Raw genomic sequence first — 12,684 nt, 5'->3', positions numbered from 1 at the left:
ATTTACGTGTCTATATTCTATTTAATAATTTATTTACAGTAGGTGGGACTTCCCTGATGACTCAGCAGTTAAAGAATCTGGCTGCAGTACAAAAGACACAAGAAACTCAGGTTTGATCCCTAGGTCAGGAAGATCCCCTGGAGAAGGAAATGGCAACCCACTCCAGTATTCTTGCCTGAAAAATCCTGTAGACAGAGGACACAGTCCAAAGGGTCACAAAGAGCCAGACATGACTGAGTGACTAAGCACATACAAGTAGTGGTGTTTTCCCTTGCCCAGGCAAAGTAAGCTCAGAATTCAGGTTTATGTTGCCCAAGACTGCAACCATCTGAGGTCAAACCTTGAGCTGACCAGAATTCTACTATGATAATTATTCCAGAATGTCAACTGCTAAGAAAACTGAAGAGAAAAATAATCAGTTTGGGAAGATAAAATTCTGAAAATGGACAGTGGTAGGGGTTGCTCAATAATGTAAATGTACTTAATGTCACTAAACTGTATAATTAAAAATGGTAAATTTTATCTTATATATATACCTTACTACAATGGTTAAAACAGAGTCATATAAGAAAAAACATTATAGAGGAGACTAAAATATTATAAGAAGAAGACGACAAATAGATATTTTTTGGGGGGGCATGGTTTGCTTTTACCGACAAACATAAAAGTTTTAATAAATCTTGTCATAACTCCAAGTTGAGAAAAAGATAACCATGAACTATTTTGTTGATACATTAACAGCTTGTACAGCCAAGCATTATTCCTGCAAGGAGAAAAAGTAGAGCTATCTAAAGAATTGTTTTTCTAGGACTTAATCATATTTGTTGATGTCTTTACAAAATAAGAAAATTTCATTTTGCATATATAAAGTTGTGGTATTGCTGCTGCTACTGCTAAGTCACTTCAGTCGTGTCCGACTCTTTATGACCCCATAGACGGCAGCCCATCAGGCTCCCCTGTCCCTGGGATTCTCCAGGCAAGAACACTGGAGTGGATTGCCATTTCCTTCTCCAATGCATGAAAGTGAAAAGTGAAAGTGAAGTCGCTCAGTCGTGTCCGACTCTTTCCGAGCCCATGGACTGCAGCCTACCCAGGCTCCTCTGTCCATGGGATTTTCCAGGCAAGAGTACAGGAGTGGGGTGCCATCGCCTTCTCCATCTTACAGGTTAAACTATCTGAAACATTGGCTTGAGCTCTGCCCACTTCCCACAGACACAGCATCTGATGTGCTGTTTCTATTAACCATTTAAGTAGTAATCAGTAGCCATTTCCTCAGGGTGGGAAGGTTCTTCTCCAGCCACTTAATATTTTTGGATATGGTTTCCAGAATAATTTGAAATATATCTAGATGTGATCCCTTGGGCCTTAAGAGATTCAAAAAACAGTTCCACCTCCTGCAACTCATCCTTGGAAGAAAAATGAGATGTTGTACTGGAGACCATCATTCTTATGGGGAATGAGCCCAAATCAGATTTTTTAAGGAGATGGGTCCAATTTTCTTTTACAAAGTTCCAGGCTAGTTGCTGCCCTTCTGGATTTCTGGCAATCTCAAAAAGAAGAGCTGCCAAGTCCTGTGTCTAGATAACCTTTCCTTCCATTCCTAGTTCAATTAACTTCATTAACTTTTCCTGATGTTTGCTGGTTGACAATGCATACAGGATTTTGTTATAAGGTAAAAATGATTATGCTAAATTCTGTGCTTATAATTAAATATTTTAACACTGTAATACAAAGCAAATTTACAATTCTTTGTTGCCATTGGGCAAACAGCTTAATCAGTCACTTACAATTTAAATGTCAAAATTCTAAATGATTTTTTCTCCCCAAAAATTTAATTATGGAACTTTAAAGAATTCAAAGTTCGTATTTAAAGCCTTTTAGTTTCACTGATGTGTCATCTTATTTTAAATAGGTTCCAATTTATTGTGCCTAAAGAGTGGAACAGCAAATACAGACCTGTATGCATTCATCTTGCTGGAACAGGAGATCATGTAAGACTTTGTTATGAACCCACATAATCTCCTTAATAGATGTATTTATCATATCTTTGCATTTAATTTTTATTTAATATTTGAATATAGTTTATTCACAATGTTGTGTTAGTCTCAGGTGTACAGCAAAGTGATTCAGTTACACATATACATATATCTATTCTTTTTCACATTCTTTTCTCTTATAGGTTATTACAAAATACTTACTAGAGTTCCCTGTGCTACTTGTCCTTGTTAATTGTCTATCTTATATATAGTTGTATATGTTAATCTCAAACTTCTAATTTACTTACTGTATTCTTAAGTATGTCATCTTTTCTTTCCTTAGCATTACTGGAGACGACGAACACTAATGGCTCGTCCTATGATTAAAGAAGCCCGAATGGCCTCTTTGCTGTTAGAAAACCCTTATTATATCCTTTTATAATACCTTGAGATCTTTTATTTATTTATTTATAGATTTAGTTATCAAAAGGAATGATAGATACTATCCAGCTTTTCTACAGTAGTGAAATTTGTCAGTTCAGAAAATTCTTAAGAAGCAAGAATGAAAAGAAGTGAAAAATTGTTCATACCTTTTTAAAAGGCAATTTATGGATTTTATTTCTATTATATAATAAAGATAAACTGCCCTTCTGGTTCCTTTGAGTTTTATACAGGAAGTCAAGTGTTTGACTTACTAAGTAAGCTCATATTTCAAATGCATTTACATTTAAATATCACTTGAGGTTTAGAAATAGTTCTTAACTTAAATTTCAAGATGACATCAGACTATTCCCAGAAGAAGGAAGGACACTGATGCACAGATATAAAGAAATGTTCAGCGTTGGTGGTAATAACAGAAATGTAAAGTTAAAGCAACAATTAGAAAAAATTTTAAAAAATAAAACACAGTAACCATAAGGCTGTTGTGAAATGGCACTTTCATTACTGATGACTGTTCAACCTTTTAAAAGCATTTTTACTATATGCATTGTGAGCCTTTAAAAATCTCATATCCCTTGACAGAGGCATATTAATTCTGGGAAGTTTACTCTCAGGTTAAAACCATTGGAAATAAATTAAATGTCTAACAGTAGAAAAATGGTTAATTAAATTGTGGTTTATAACATTGGAATGTTATATGATTGGTTATTTTATGTTTGTTACTTTTCTCATTTACCACCTGTATAACCTTGAAAACAGTCATTCAGTAGATTTTAGCGAGTTATTATTAAAAGTTTACAATAATGAATGAAAGGTATTTTAATGCAAAAATAATGTATAAAACTATGATATGACATAGGTATAAAAAAACCTAGAACAGAAAGTTCACTAAAAAACTGTGCAAAAAAAAACTATGCAGAAGTGAAAATGTTGGAAAGAAGTATACCAAAGTATTAATATGGTTGTCTGTAGATAAAATAGTTTTTCTTCAAACATGCTTTTCTGTATTTTCAAGATTGTCTATAAAAATGTATACATGAAGAAAGAAATCAATAAACTTCATTTTAAAATTATGTTGACAATTACACAACCTTGTTGAATATACTAAAAACATTGAATTGTACACCTTAAATGGGTGAATTGTCTGGTTGTGACTATATTTCAATTAAGCTTTTTTAAAAAAGAAAAAGACTTAAGTTGAAAAACTTGAACAGCCTATATGAGATAACTGGAAAATAGTTATTTCAGCATTAAATTGTCTTCAAATTTAACTGTTTTGCTTAAGTTAATGTGTTTTGAGACACAGTATATTTAATTATTGTAAAACTTTCTCTTTGACCCACATCCTTAAATGGCTGCAGGAAACCCAAGGACCAAATGTAAGTATGTGTTACCTTCATTTTCCAGTCTTTATACTAAATTTTCAGCAATTCTGAAATTTTTGGTAGGCTAACCATTTTTAAGTTTAATATCCAAGTGTTATTGGGGAAGATTTTCTGTTATAAAACTGAAAAATTAACACATATTATCTTAAATTGTTGTTTTAAGCTTTTTGCAATGTCTAATAAAAAGATAAAAAAGAAATTTTAATAGGTTGACTAAAGATATATTGTATTTATAAAACTGTAACCAAAGAAATTAAAAGACTTTCCCTTTTTAAGGTACATTTAGTTTGTGAAATGAAACACTACTCTTTTTATTTTTGCAATGTGTATTATAGGTAATCTGAAGATAAGCTTTTTTTTTCTTGTCTTTTAAAATGATGAAATTTTAAATCAGTTTTTTTATGTTTCTGTAATTTATTAATATATTGTGTTTGATTCTGGTTCATTCAATAGATATTTGACCCTAACCACTGGTAAGATAGCAACAAAACTACAAGGTTCTTACTTTCATAGAGTTTATATTCTAGTATGGGAGCTATATAAAAATAAAAGATAATTTTAGGTGCTTACAATGCCATGAAGAAAATGAAGCAGATAAATGGGAGAAAGAACTATAGGGGGTGAGTGCATGGTTGAAGCAGTATTAGATATGAGGACATGATATAATGAAAAGAAACTTCCAGGAGATCATGAAGGACAGGGAAGCCTGGCGTGCTATAGTGCATGAGGTCACAAAGAGTCAAACATGACTTAGCAACTAAACAACAACAACTGTGCTTCGAATTTTACTATATGTGCATTGGGAAACCTCTGGAGAATTTCAAGCAAAGGAGCGATCCTATCTATGTTTTTAAAGGCCTGTCTGGCTTACTGGGGCAAGAGTAGTAGTAAAGTAGCTTCACATAGGAGACTATTACAATTCAGTTCAGTTCAGTTGCTCAGTCGTGTCCGACTCTTTGTGACCCCATGAACTGCAGCACGCCAGGCCTCCCTGTCCATCACTAACTCCCAGAGTCCACCCAAACCCATGTCCATTGAGTCAGTGATCCCATCCGACCTTCTCATCCTCTGTTGTCCTCTTCTCCTCCTGCCTTCAATCTTTCCCAGAATCAGGGTCTTTTCCAGTGAGTCAGCTCTTCGTATCAGGTGGCCAAATTATTGGAGTTTTAGCTTCAACATCAGTCCTTCCAATGAACACTCAGGACTGATCTCCTTCAGAATGGACTGGTTGGATCTCCTCGCAGTCCAAGGGACTCTCAAGAGTCTTCTCCAATACCACAGTTCAACAGCATCAATTCTTATGCGCTTAGCTTTCTTTATAGTCCAAATTTCACATCCATACATGACCACTAGGAAAACCATAACCTTGACTAGATGGACCTTTGTTGGCAAAGTGATGTCTCTGCTTTTTAATATGCTCTCTAGGTTGGTCATAACTTTCCTTCCAAGGAGTAAATGTCTTTTAATTTCATGGCTGCAGTCACCATCTGCAGTGATTTTGGAGCCCCCCAAAATAAAGTCTGACACTGTTTCCACTGTTTCCCCATCTACTTCCCATGAAGTGATGGGACCGGATGCCATGATCTTCGTTTTCTGAATGTTGAGCTTTAAGCCAACTTTTTCACTCTCTTCTTTCACTTTCATCAAGAGGCTTTTTAGTTCCTCTTCACTTTCTGCCATAAGGGTGGTGTCATCTGCGTATCTGAGGTTATTGATATTTCTCCCGGCAATCTTGATTCCAGCTTGTGGTTCCTCCAGCCCAGCGTTTCTCAGGATGTACTCTGCATATAAGTTAATTTCAATAATGCAGGGGAAAATTTGGCTAAAGTCAGTGGTAGCAGGGGAAATGAAAAGAAGTACTAATGTACTTTAGATAAAATTTACAAGTTGAAATGGTAAGACTTGTTAAAAAATTGGATATTGTGGGTAAGAGATCAAAAGTTCTTCCTTGGGCATGTTAAACTTGTAATGACAGACCTGCAAATGAAGAAGTAGGAAAATGGAAAGTGCTGGGGAGAAAGAAGTCACGTGTTCAAAGTGGTTATAACAGGCTTCCCAGGTGTATCAGTGGTAAAAAATCCTCCTGCCAAGCAGGAGACCTGAGTTCGATCCCTGGGCTGGGAAGATCCCCTGGAGAAGGAAATGGCAATCGAATCCATCATTCTTGCCTGAGAAGTCCTATGGAAGAAGAGCCTGGCAGACTACAGTACATGGGGTCACAAAGAGATGGACACAATTTAGCGAGTAAACCACCACCACCATAGGTCTTTATAAAGTCGTGAGAACATGAAAGAGGTACAGACAAAAGCACAGTGCAGTGGAGGCCAGCCTATATTCTGTGAAGGATAGTTTAGAATTTCCTTTCGAAACCTTGAGAAAAGTTAAAATGCACAACTAAATAGTTCAAGAATTCTTACTCAGGAGCCATGCCATAAATTCAGAACTAGGTGTGTCATATAAGTGGTTAAAAAGTGCAAGAGGTTATTGAGTTCTAAGAAGCAGCGTAGGTTTAATAGGAAATCTGTGACTTTGGAGTCATAGACATATTTTGGAATCATAACTTACCATTTGCTAATTGTACGGCCTAACTCATTTATGATGTGGGAATACTAAATAATTTCTTCCATGAAGGATTGTTGAGAATTATGTTTATAAGTTATCCTATCAGATATTATATACCCAAGAAATATAATACTTTATTTTGTTTTTCTTGAACAATTCATCCTAAGAAATTGCTTATAACTTAAATTATAATAAAGTTCTCTCTCACTTTCATCTCTCTCTTTCTCTCTCTCTCAAAGCCATCTATGCCTGCTTTCAGCAAAAATGGTTAAACTATTTGAGACTCAGTCCATTGCTAACAAAGAACCACTGTCCTAGAACCTACATTAGTAACTTATATGAAAAAGAGCCAACTGAAGTGGAACTAAGAATTCAAACTTCCATACCACGCTAAAATAAGTAATCAGGAGAACTATGATCATAAATAGAAAATTGGAACAAGGATAGAAATCCAATGTAAGGATAAATAGCCTTTTTATGATGATGAATATAATTTATTTTGGCAAAAGATAGCCTAGTTTCTATAAAGAGAAAGCTGCTTTGTGGACTTAACTCTAAGAGGATGTGGTAGGACAGTGGAGATAAGGTCTTCTGGGAGCCAGAGTTCTGTTTTTCAAAGCTTTGCATTCCTATGGCACTTGGTTCTTTGCACATAATTATTCTATTAAGCACATAATAATTCTACATAATTATTCTATATATAATAACCATTGACAAAGGGAATTTTTATACATTCTGGCAATGTTTCCTATAGGAATATGTCTTTATGTGAATTAAATTTTGAAAATAGATTATAACTTGGTCATTTTAGTAATAAAGTCATATTTTTAATCATTATATAAGAATGGTTCTGGATTCTAAAAATATGTAGTAAAATAATTCTTACAAGTAAATACTTGTATGTAAAATCAGTTTCTAAAACAGAAAGTTTCAGTTGAATTGGTGTGTTTAAATTCATCAAAACATATTTTTATAAAAATTATTTTTCTAATAGTCAAGATTTCAGTAATTCAGGAGACTAGTATTAGGTTGAATTCTTTTACATTGCTATTTATTTTCCTTTTGTTCTTGTTGCCTTGTTCCTTTTTTACTATTTTAATTTTATTGTAGTATAGTTGATTTACAGTGTTGTGTTAGTTTTAGGTGTGCACCAAAGTGATTCAGTTATACATCTATCCATTCTTTTTTTGATTCTTCTCTTATATAGGTTATCACAGAATATTGAGTAGTGTTCCCCGTGCTATACAGTATGTCTCTGTTGGTTATCTATCTTATGTATTGTAGTGTGGGCACGTTTATTCCAAACTCCTGATTTATTCCTTCCCTTCACATTTCCCCTTTGGCAGCCATAAGTTTAGTTTCAATACCTGTAAGTCTGTTTCTGCTTTGTAAATAAGTTCATTTGTATTGTTTTAAAACTAGATTCCTCGTATGAGTGATAGCATATGATATGTCTTTCTTTGTCTGACTAACTTAGTACAATAATCTTGAGATCCATCCATGTTGCTGCAAATGGCACTATTTCATTCTTTTTTATGGTTGAGTAATAAACAGTCCATTGTATAAATATACCACATCTTTATCATTCTTCTATCAGTGGGCATTTAGGTTGCTTCCATGTCTTGACTATTGTAGATAGTGCTGCAGTGAACACTGGGATGAGTGTATCCTTTTGGATTTTGGTTTTCACCAGATATATACTCAGGAATGGGATTGATGGATCATATGGTAGTTATTTATTTACTTTTTAATGGAACTTCCATACTGTTCTCCTTAGTGGTTATACCAATTTACATTCCAACCAACAGTATAGGAGAGTTTCCTATTCTCCTTACCCTCTCCAGCATTTACTGTTTGTGGACTTTTTGTTAATGGCCATTCTGACTGGTATGCAGTGTTACTTCATTGTGGTTTTGATTTGTGTTTCTCTGATAATTAGTGATGTTGAGTATCTTTTCATGTGCTTTTTGGTCATCTGCATGTCTTCTTTGGAGAAACGTCTCTTTAGATCTTCTGCCCATTTTTTTGAGTGGGTGTTTTTTTTTTTTTCATATAGAGCTGCGTGGGCTCTATGTCAGTCGCTTTTTTTACAAATATTTTCTCCCAGCCTGTGGGGTTGTTTTTTTGTTTTGTTTATGATTTCCTTTGCTGTGCAAAAGGTTTTGAGTTTAATTAGGCCTCATTTGTTTATTTTCATTACTCTTGGAGATGGATCAAAAATGATATTGCTGGACTTCCCTGGCAGTCCAGTGGTTAAGACTCTGTGTTTCCAATGCTTGGGGGCACAGGTTCAATCCCTGGTCATGGAACTAAGATTCCACATGCTGTGTGGTGCAGCCAAAAAAAAAAAAAAAAGATATTGCTGTGATTTATGTCAAAGAGTGTTCTGCTTATGTTTTCCTCTAATAGGTTTTTGTGTTTTTTAATCTTATGGCCACACCACGCAGCATGTGGGACCTTATTTTCCCGACCAGGGATCAAACTTATACCCCCCTGGCAATGGAAGTGCAGATTTTCAATGACTAGACTACCAGGAAAATCCACTAAGACTTCTTAGTATCTGGTCTTACATTTAGGTCTTTAATCCATTTTGAGTTTATTTTTGTGTATAGTGTTAGAGAGTTTCAAATTTCATTCTTTTACATGTAGGTGTCCAGTTTCCCCAGCACCACTTATTGAAGAGACTGTCTTTTCTCCATTGTGTATTCTTGCCTCTCTTGTCATAAATTAAATGACCATATGTGCATGAGTTTATTTCTGGGCTTTCTATCCTGTTCCATTGATCTAGATTTCTGTTTTTGTGCTATTACCATATTGTCTTGATTACTGTAGCTTTGCCGTATAGTCTGAAATCAGAGAGTCTGACTCCTCCAGACTCCATTTTTCTTTCTTGAGATTGCCTTAGCTTTTCAGGGTCTTTTGTGTTTCCATACAAATTTAAGAGTTTTTTGATCTGGTTCTACAAAAATTATCTAGTATTAGGTTTCAATTCTTATATATATATATATATATATTTTTTTTTTTTTTTAATGTGAGCTTTAAGCTCTGTTGTAATTTTTTTTTCCTAAGAATGGACAACTGTACATTTGTTTTTCCTTTTATTGATGTGGTAATTTAACTAAAAATTGACAATACAGAAATATTATTTTCCCATACATATTTTAACAGTTTTAAGTTCTGTCAAATAAATAATATGTTCTCCTCTGGATTTCAAAATAGCTCAGTAGTTGAAATTCAATGAAGGTTGTATGTTGTAGAGCAGATACAACTTTTTAAGTTTTAGGTGATTAATATGTAGAACAATGTTAGCAGCAATTTAATTTTATCAATTTATACCATTGTCTTATTAATACTTAGCTATCTGGTCCTTTAAAAGAAAAGCATGCATTTTGGCTGCCTATTGTAAATTTGTGTGTATAAAAATGTAAAAACATAAATAATTTTCTCTTTTCTTTTGTGAGGCTAGAAGGTCCAGCTTAAAAAACGTGTCCGACCTTTTTGTGATGGGAGGAGCTCTTGTTTTAGAATCTGCAGCTCTCTTGCACTGGCTAGAGAGGGAGGGTTATGGACCTCTAGGAATGACCGGAATATCCATGGGAGGACACGTAAGCATTTTCATTTCAACTTATATTTAATTGTGGTTATGTTTATAAGATCTATGGAATCAAGCATGGTAATGGATTTATGGCTTGTCCTCTGTGGGCATCTCACGGTAGACCCATGCTAGAGAAAACTGCAGCTTCAAACTATTGCCCTGTTTCCTTACCTGTGGGCTGTGAGCACTGAAGAGGGTTGTGAAGTGGGTAGAAGGTCTAGAGAATCTAATTATTTAGAAATTCGCTTTAGGGACTTCCCTGGAGGTCCTGTGGTTAAGATCCATGCTTCCAGTGCAGGGGTGTGGGTTTGATCCCTGGTCAGGGAACTAATGCTGCATGGTATGGCCAAAAGAAAAGAAATCACTTTAGGTATAGAATTAATTTTACTTTTGGTGAAAGCAGAAACCAATTTTTTTTTTAATATTTCTTCTTATTTATTTTATTTAGCTTCTCCAGATCTTAATTGCAGCACACAGCATCTTTTAGTTGCAGCATATGGAATCTAGTTCCCTGAACAGGAATCCAACCTAGGCTCCTACATTGAGAGTGCAGAGTCCTAGTCACTGGACCACCAGGGAAATCCTGCAGGAACAGATTCTAAACTTTTATTCCAACTATTAAATAATGATTTTTTTGTGATTTATGGAGATACTGATTTTACTACTTACTTCACAGCTATATTTCAGGTATTAGATTTAATATTTTATTAAAAGTTGATAATAAAAATTAGCTTTTCAGATCTCAACTATAAATGCCTTATTTTGCTGTTAAATTCCTGAAGATAGCTGATTTGCAAAACACTTTTCGATTATCTGTTCCCTTCATCCCCATACAATCAACCTATTTTACCTTTGCTTTCTAGAGTGTACAGTCTCCTCATTGGTTTCTCCATTTAGTCTTTTCTCTCCTCAATCTTTTTCTTAAGAGCTTCTTCCCACACTATAACTAGTGTGGTCCCCCTGAATCTGTTCTCTGCTCTCTCCTGCTTAAAACCTGCCAAAGGTTTTATTATGGAACTGGCACTACCTGTGCATCCCTCTACTGCCCCCTCACCCCTTATCACCTAGCCAGGTAGCAGCTTGCCCTTCCGCTTCCAGATTAGAGCATACTTCCTGTGGGAAGCTCTTCCTGATTCTCAGACCACACTTCATTTCTCAGTAACATGTACTTATTTCTTTGCATTGTGATTGCTTGTCTAGCAGTCCATTTTCTCTGTAAAGCAGTTGATTCAGTGAGAGCCAGGAACATGACCCTCTGGCTCATTTCTTGGACATAACAATCATCCAGTGCATTTATATCTATATCTATAGATACATATTCTTTATAATTCATTTGAATTATAAGATTATGTTTAAAAACTTACTCAAATTCAAAGCAGTCACCAAAGGCTGAAACTGATAAAATTAGCTCCAAAAACTCAAATTTGAAACAACTAAAGACACTGAAACTGAAATGTGGGAAAAGATTCATTTTCCTGTCTAGTACTGTTTCCATTTTTATGACCTAAGTCAGAGTGTTATAACTTATAAGCTGGACTTCTACCTATTAACTGGTTTCCCTACCTCAAATCTCACCCTCTGTAATCAATCTTATAAAATACTGTTTAGCTTCATTGAATCAATTCTTTGACAATAACACTACTTTGTTCCATCTCTTTGTTAATTCCCCATTATCTATGGAACAAAGGAACCTCTGATCTGATCCTGATCAAGCTTTCTAGCCCTACCTGTCACCCTACTCCTCTGGGTACATATGCCCTATTGACCAGCCTAACTGAAGTATATTGGCTGTTTCCCCACCAGACTCTGTATTTCTCACCATCTGCCTTTGATCAAACCATCTTCTTTATGTAGAAGACAAGACACCATCTATCTTTTCCCCCAAAAGACAACCAAATTTCATGAAGCCTTCTTTAATTCCTCTAGCCAAAAGTAACATTTCACTTCTCATATTATATCATTTTATATCAGCTATATAATCTGCTTTGTAGTTTACCAAATTCTTGACCTCTTTCAGTCAACCTCAAAAGTCTGAGATTTTTACTTATGGTCTTGCTCCACCTGAGCAGGTCACTTAAGTAATGAGTGTGCTTAGCCTACTGCCCAGGATCTACATCCCAGCATGTTTGCTCTATATTTACCCAGCAGAAAGTAGGTTTCTGTGAAGGGTCTTAAAATTTAAAAATACTTAAAATTTCCTAATATACTTTATTGGTTTTTTAGGAGGCAATTATATGTCATTGTTGAGTTTATGATCTGGGGAATTTGGAGAGGTTGCGAGACATTCTCATGAGTGTTTAAGAGACTTTGTGTTTATGTCTTATCTCACCAACTACTATACAAAATATTTTTTTAATTGGAAGATAATTACTTTACAATGTTGTGATTGCTTCCACCATACATCTAACATGAATCAGCCATAGGTATATATTTGTCCCCTCTCTCTTAAACCTCCCTCCCACCTCCCGCCCCATCCCACTCCCAAAGTACTTCTTAATATTAAATATTTTTCATTTAATGACTGTGAACTTTAAACTGAATCTCTCTGTGTTATCTTACAGATGGCTTCCTTAGCAGTATCCAACTGGCCTAAGCCCATGCCATTGATTCCATGTCTGTCTTGGTCCACAGCATCTGGGGTCTTCACTACGGTAATTTAATTGCAGTTAATATTTAGATAACTATATATAATTAAACATAATAGTTTTAAGGGTTCCCAAAATCA

The 12,684-nt window shown here is 35.0% G+C and overlaps 1 protein-coding gene and 1 non-coding gene across 3 annotated transcripts in view; both read left to right on the top strand.

Moving 5' to 3' along the window:
• The window catches only part of ABHD18 (abhydrolase domain containing 18), a 40,364-nt gene that overhangs the window by 18,371 nt on the left and 9,309 nt on the right, over positions 1-12,684 (top strand). For both annotated transcript variants that reach the window (XM_052654692.1, XM_052654691.1), the window contains exons 5-9: positions 1,913-1,991; positions 2,320-2,406; positions 3,771-3,796; positions 9,831-9,969; positions 12,521-12,610. In XM_052654692.1, coding sequence (XP_052510652.1) covers positions 1,913-1,991; positions 2,320-2,406; positions 3,771-3,796; positions 9,831-9,969; positions 12,521-12,610 — 421 coding nt within the window. The remainder of the gene's footprint in view (positions 1-1,912; positions 1,992-2,319; positions 2,407-3,770; positions 3,797-9,830; positions 9,970-12,520; positions 12,611-12,684) is intronic.
• LOC128062700 (small nucleolar RNA SNORA42/SNORA80 family) lies at positions 10,033-10,166 on the top strand. The gene has a single exon (XR_008200850.1). It is a non-coding gene; the product is annotated as a small nucleolar RNA SNORA42/SNORA80 family (small nucleolar RNA).

This window comes from Budorcas taxicolor, chromosome 17 (genome assembly GCF_023091745.1).
Source record: "Budorcas taxicolor isolate Tak-1 chromosome 17, Takin1.1, whole genome shotgun sequence".
In the NCBI taxonomy this organism is placed as follows: domain Eukaryota; kingdom Metazoa; phylum Chordata; class Mammalia; order Artiodactyla; family Bovidae; genus Budorcas; species Budorcas taxicolor.
The sequence above is the reverse complement of the archived record's forward strand: the minus strand, read 5'-3'. Positions and strand labels throughout refer to the sequence as shown.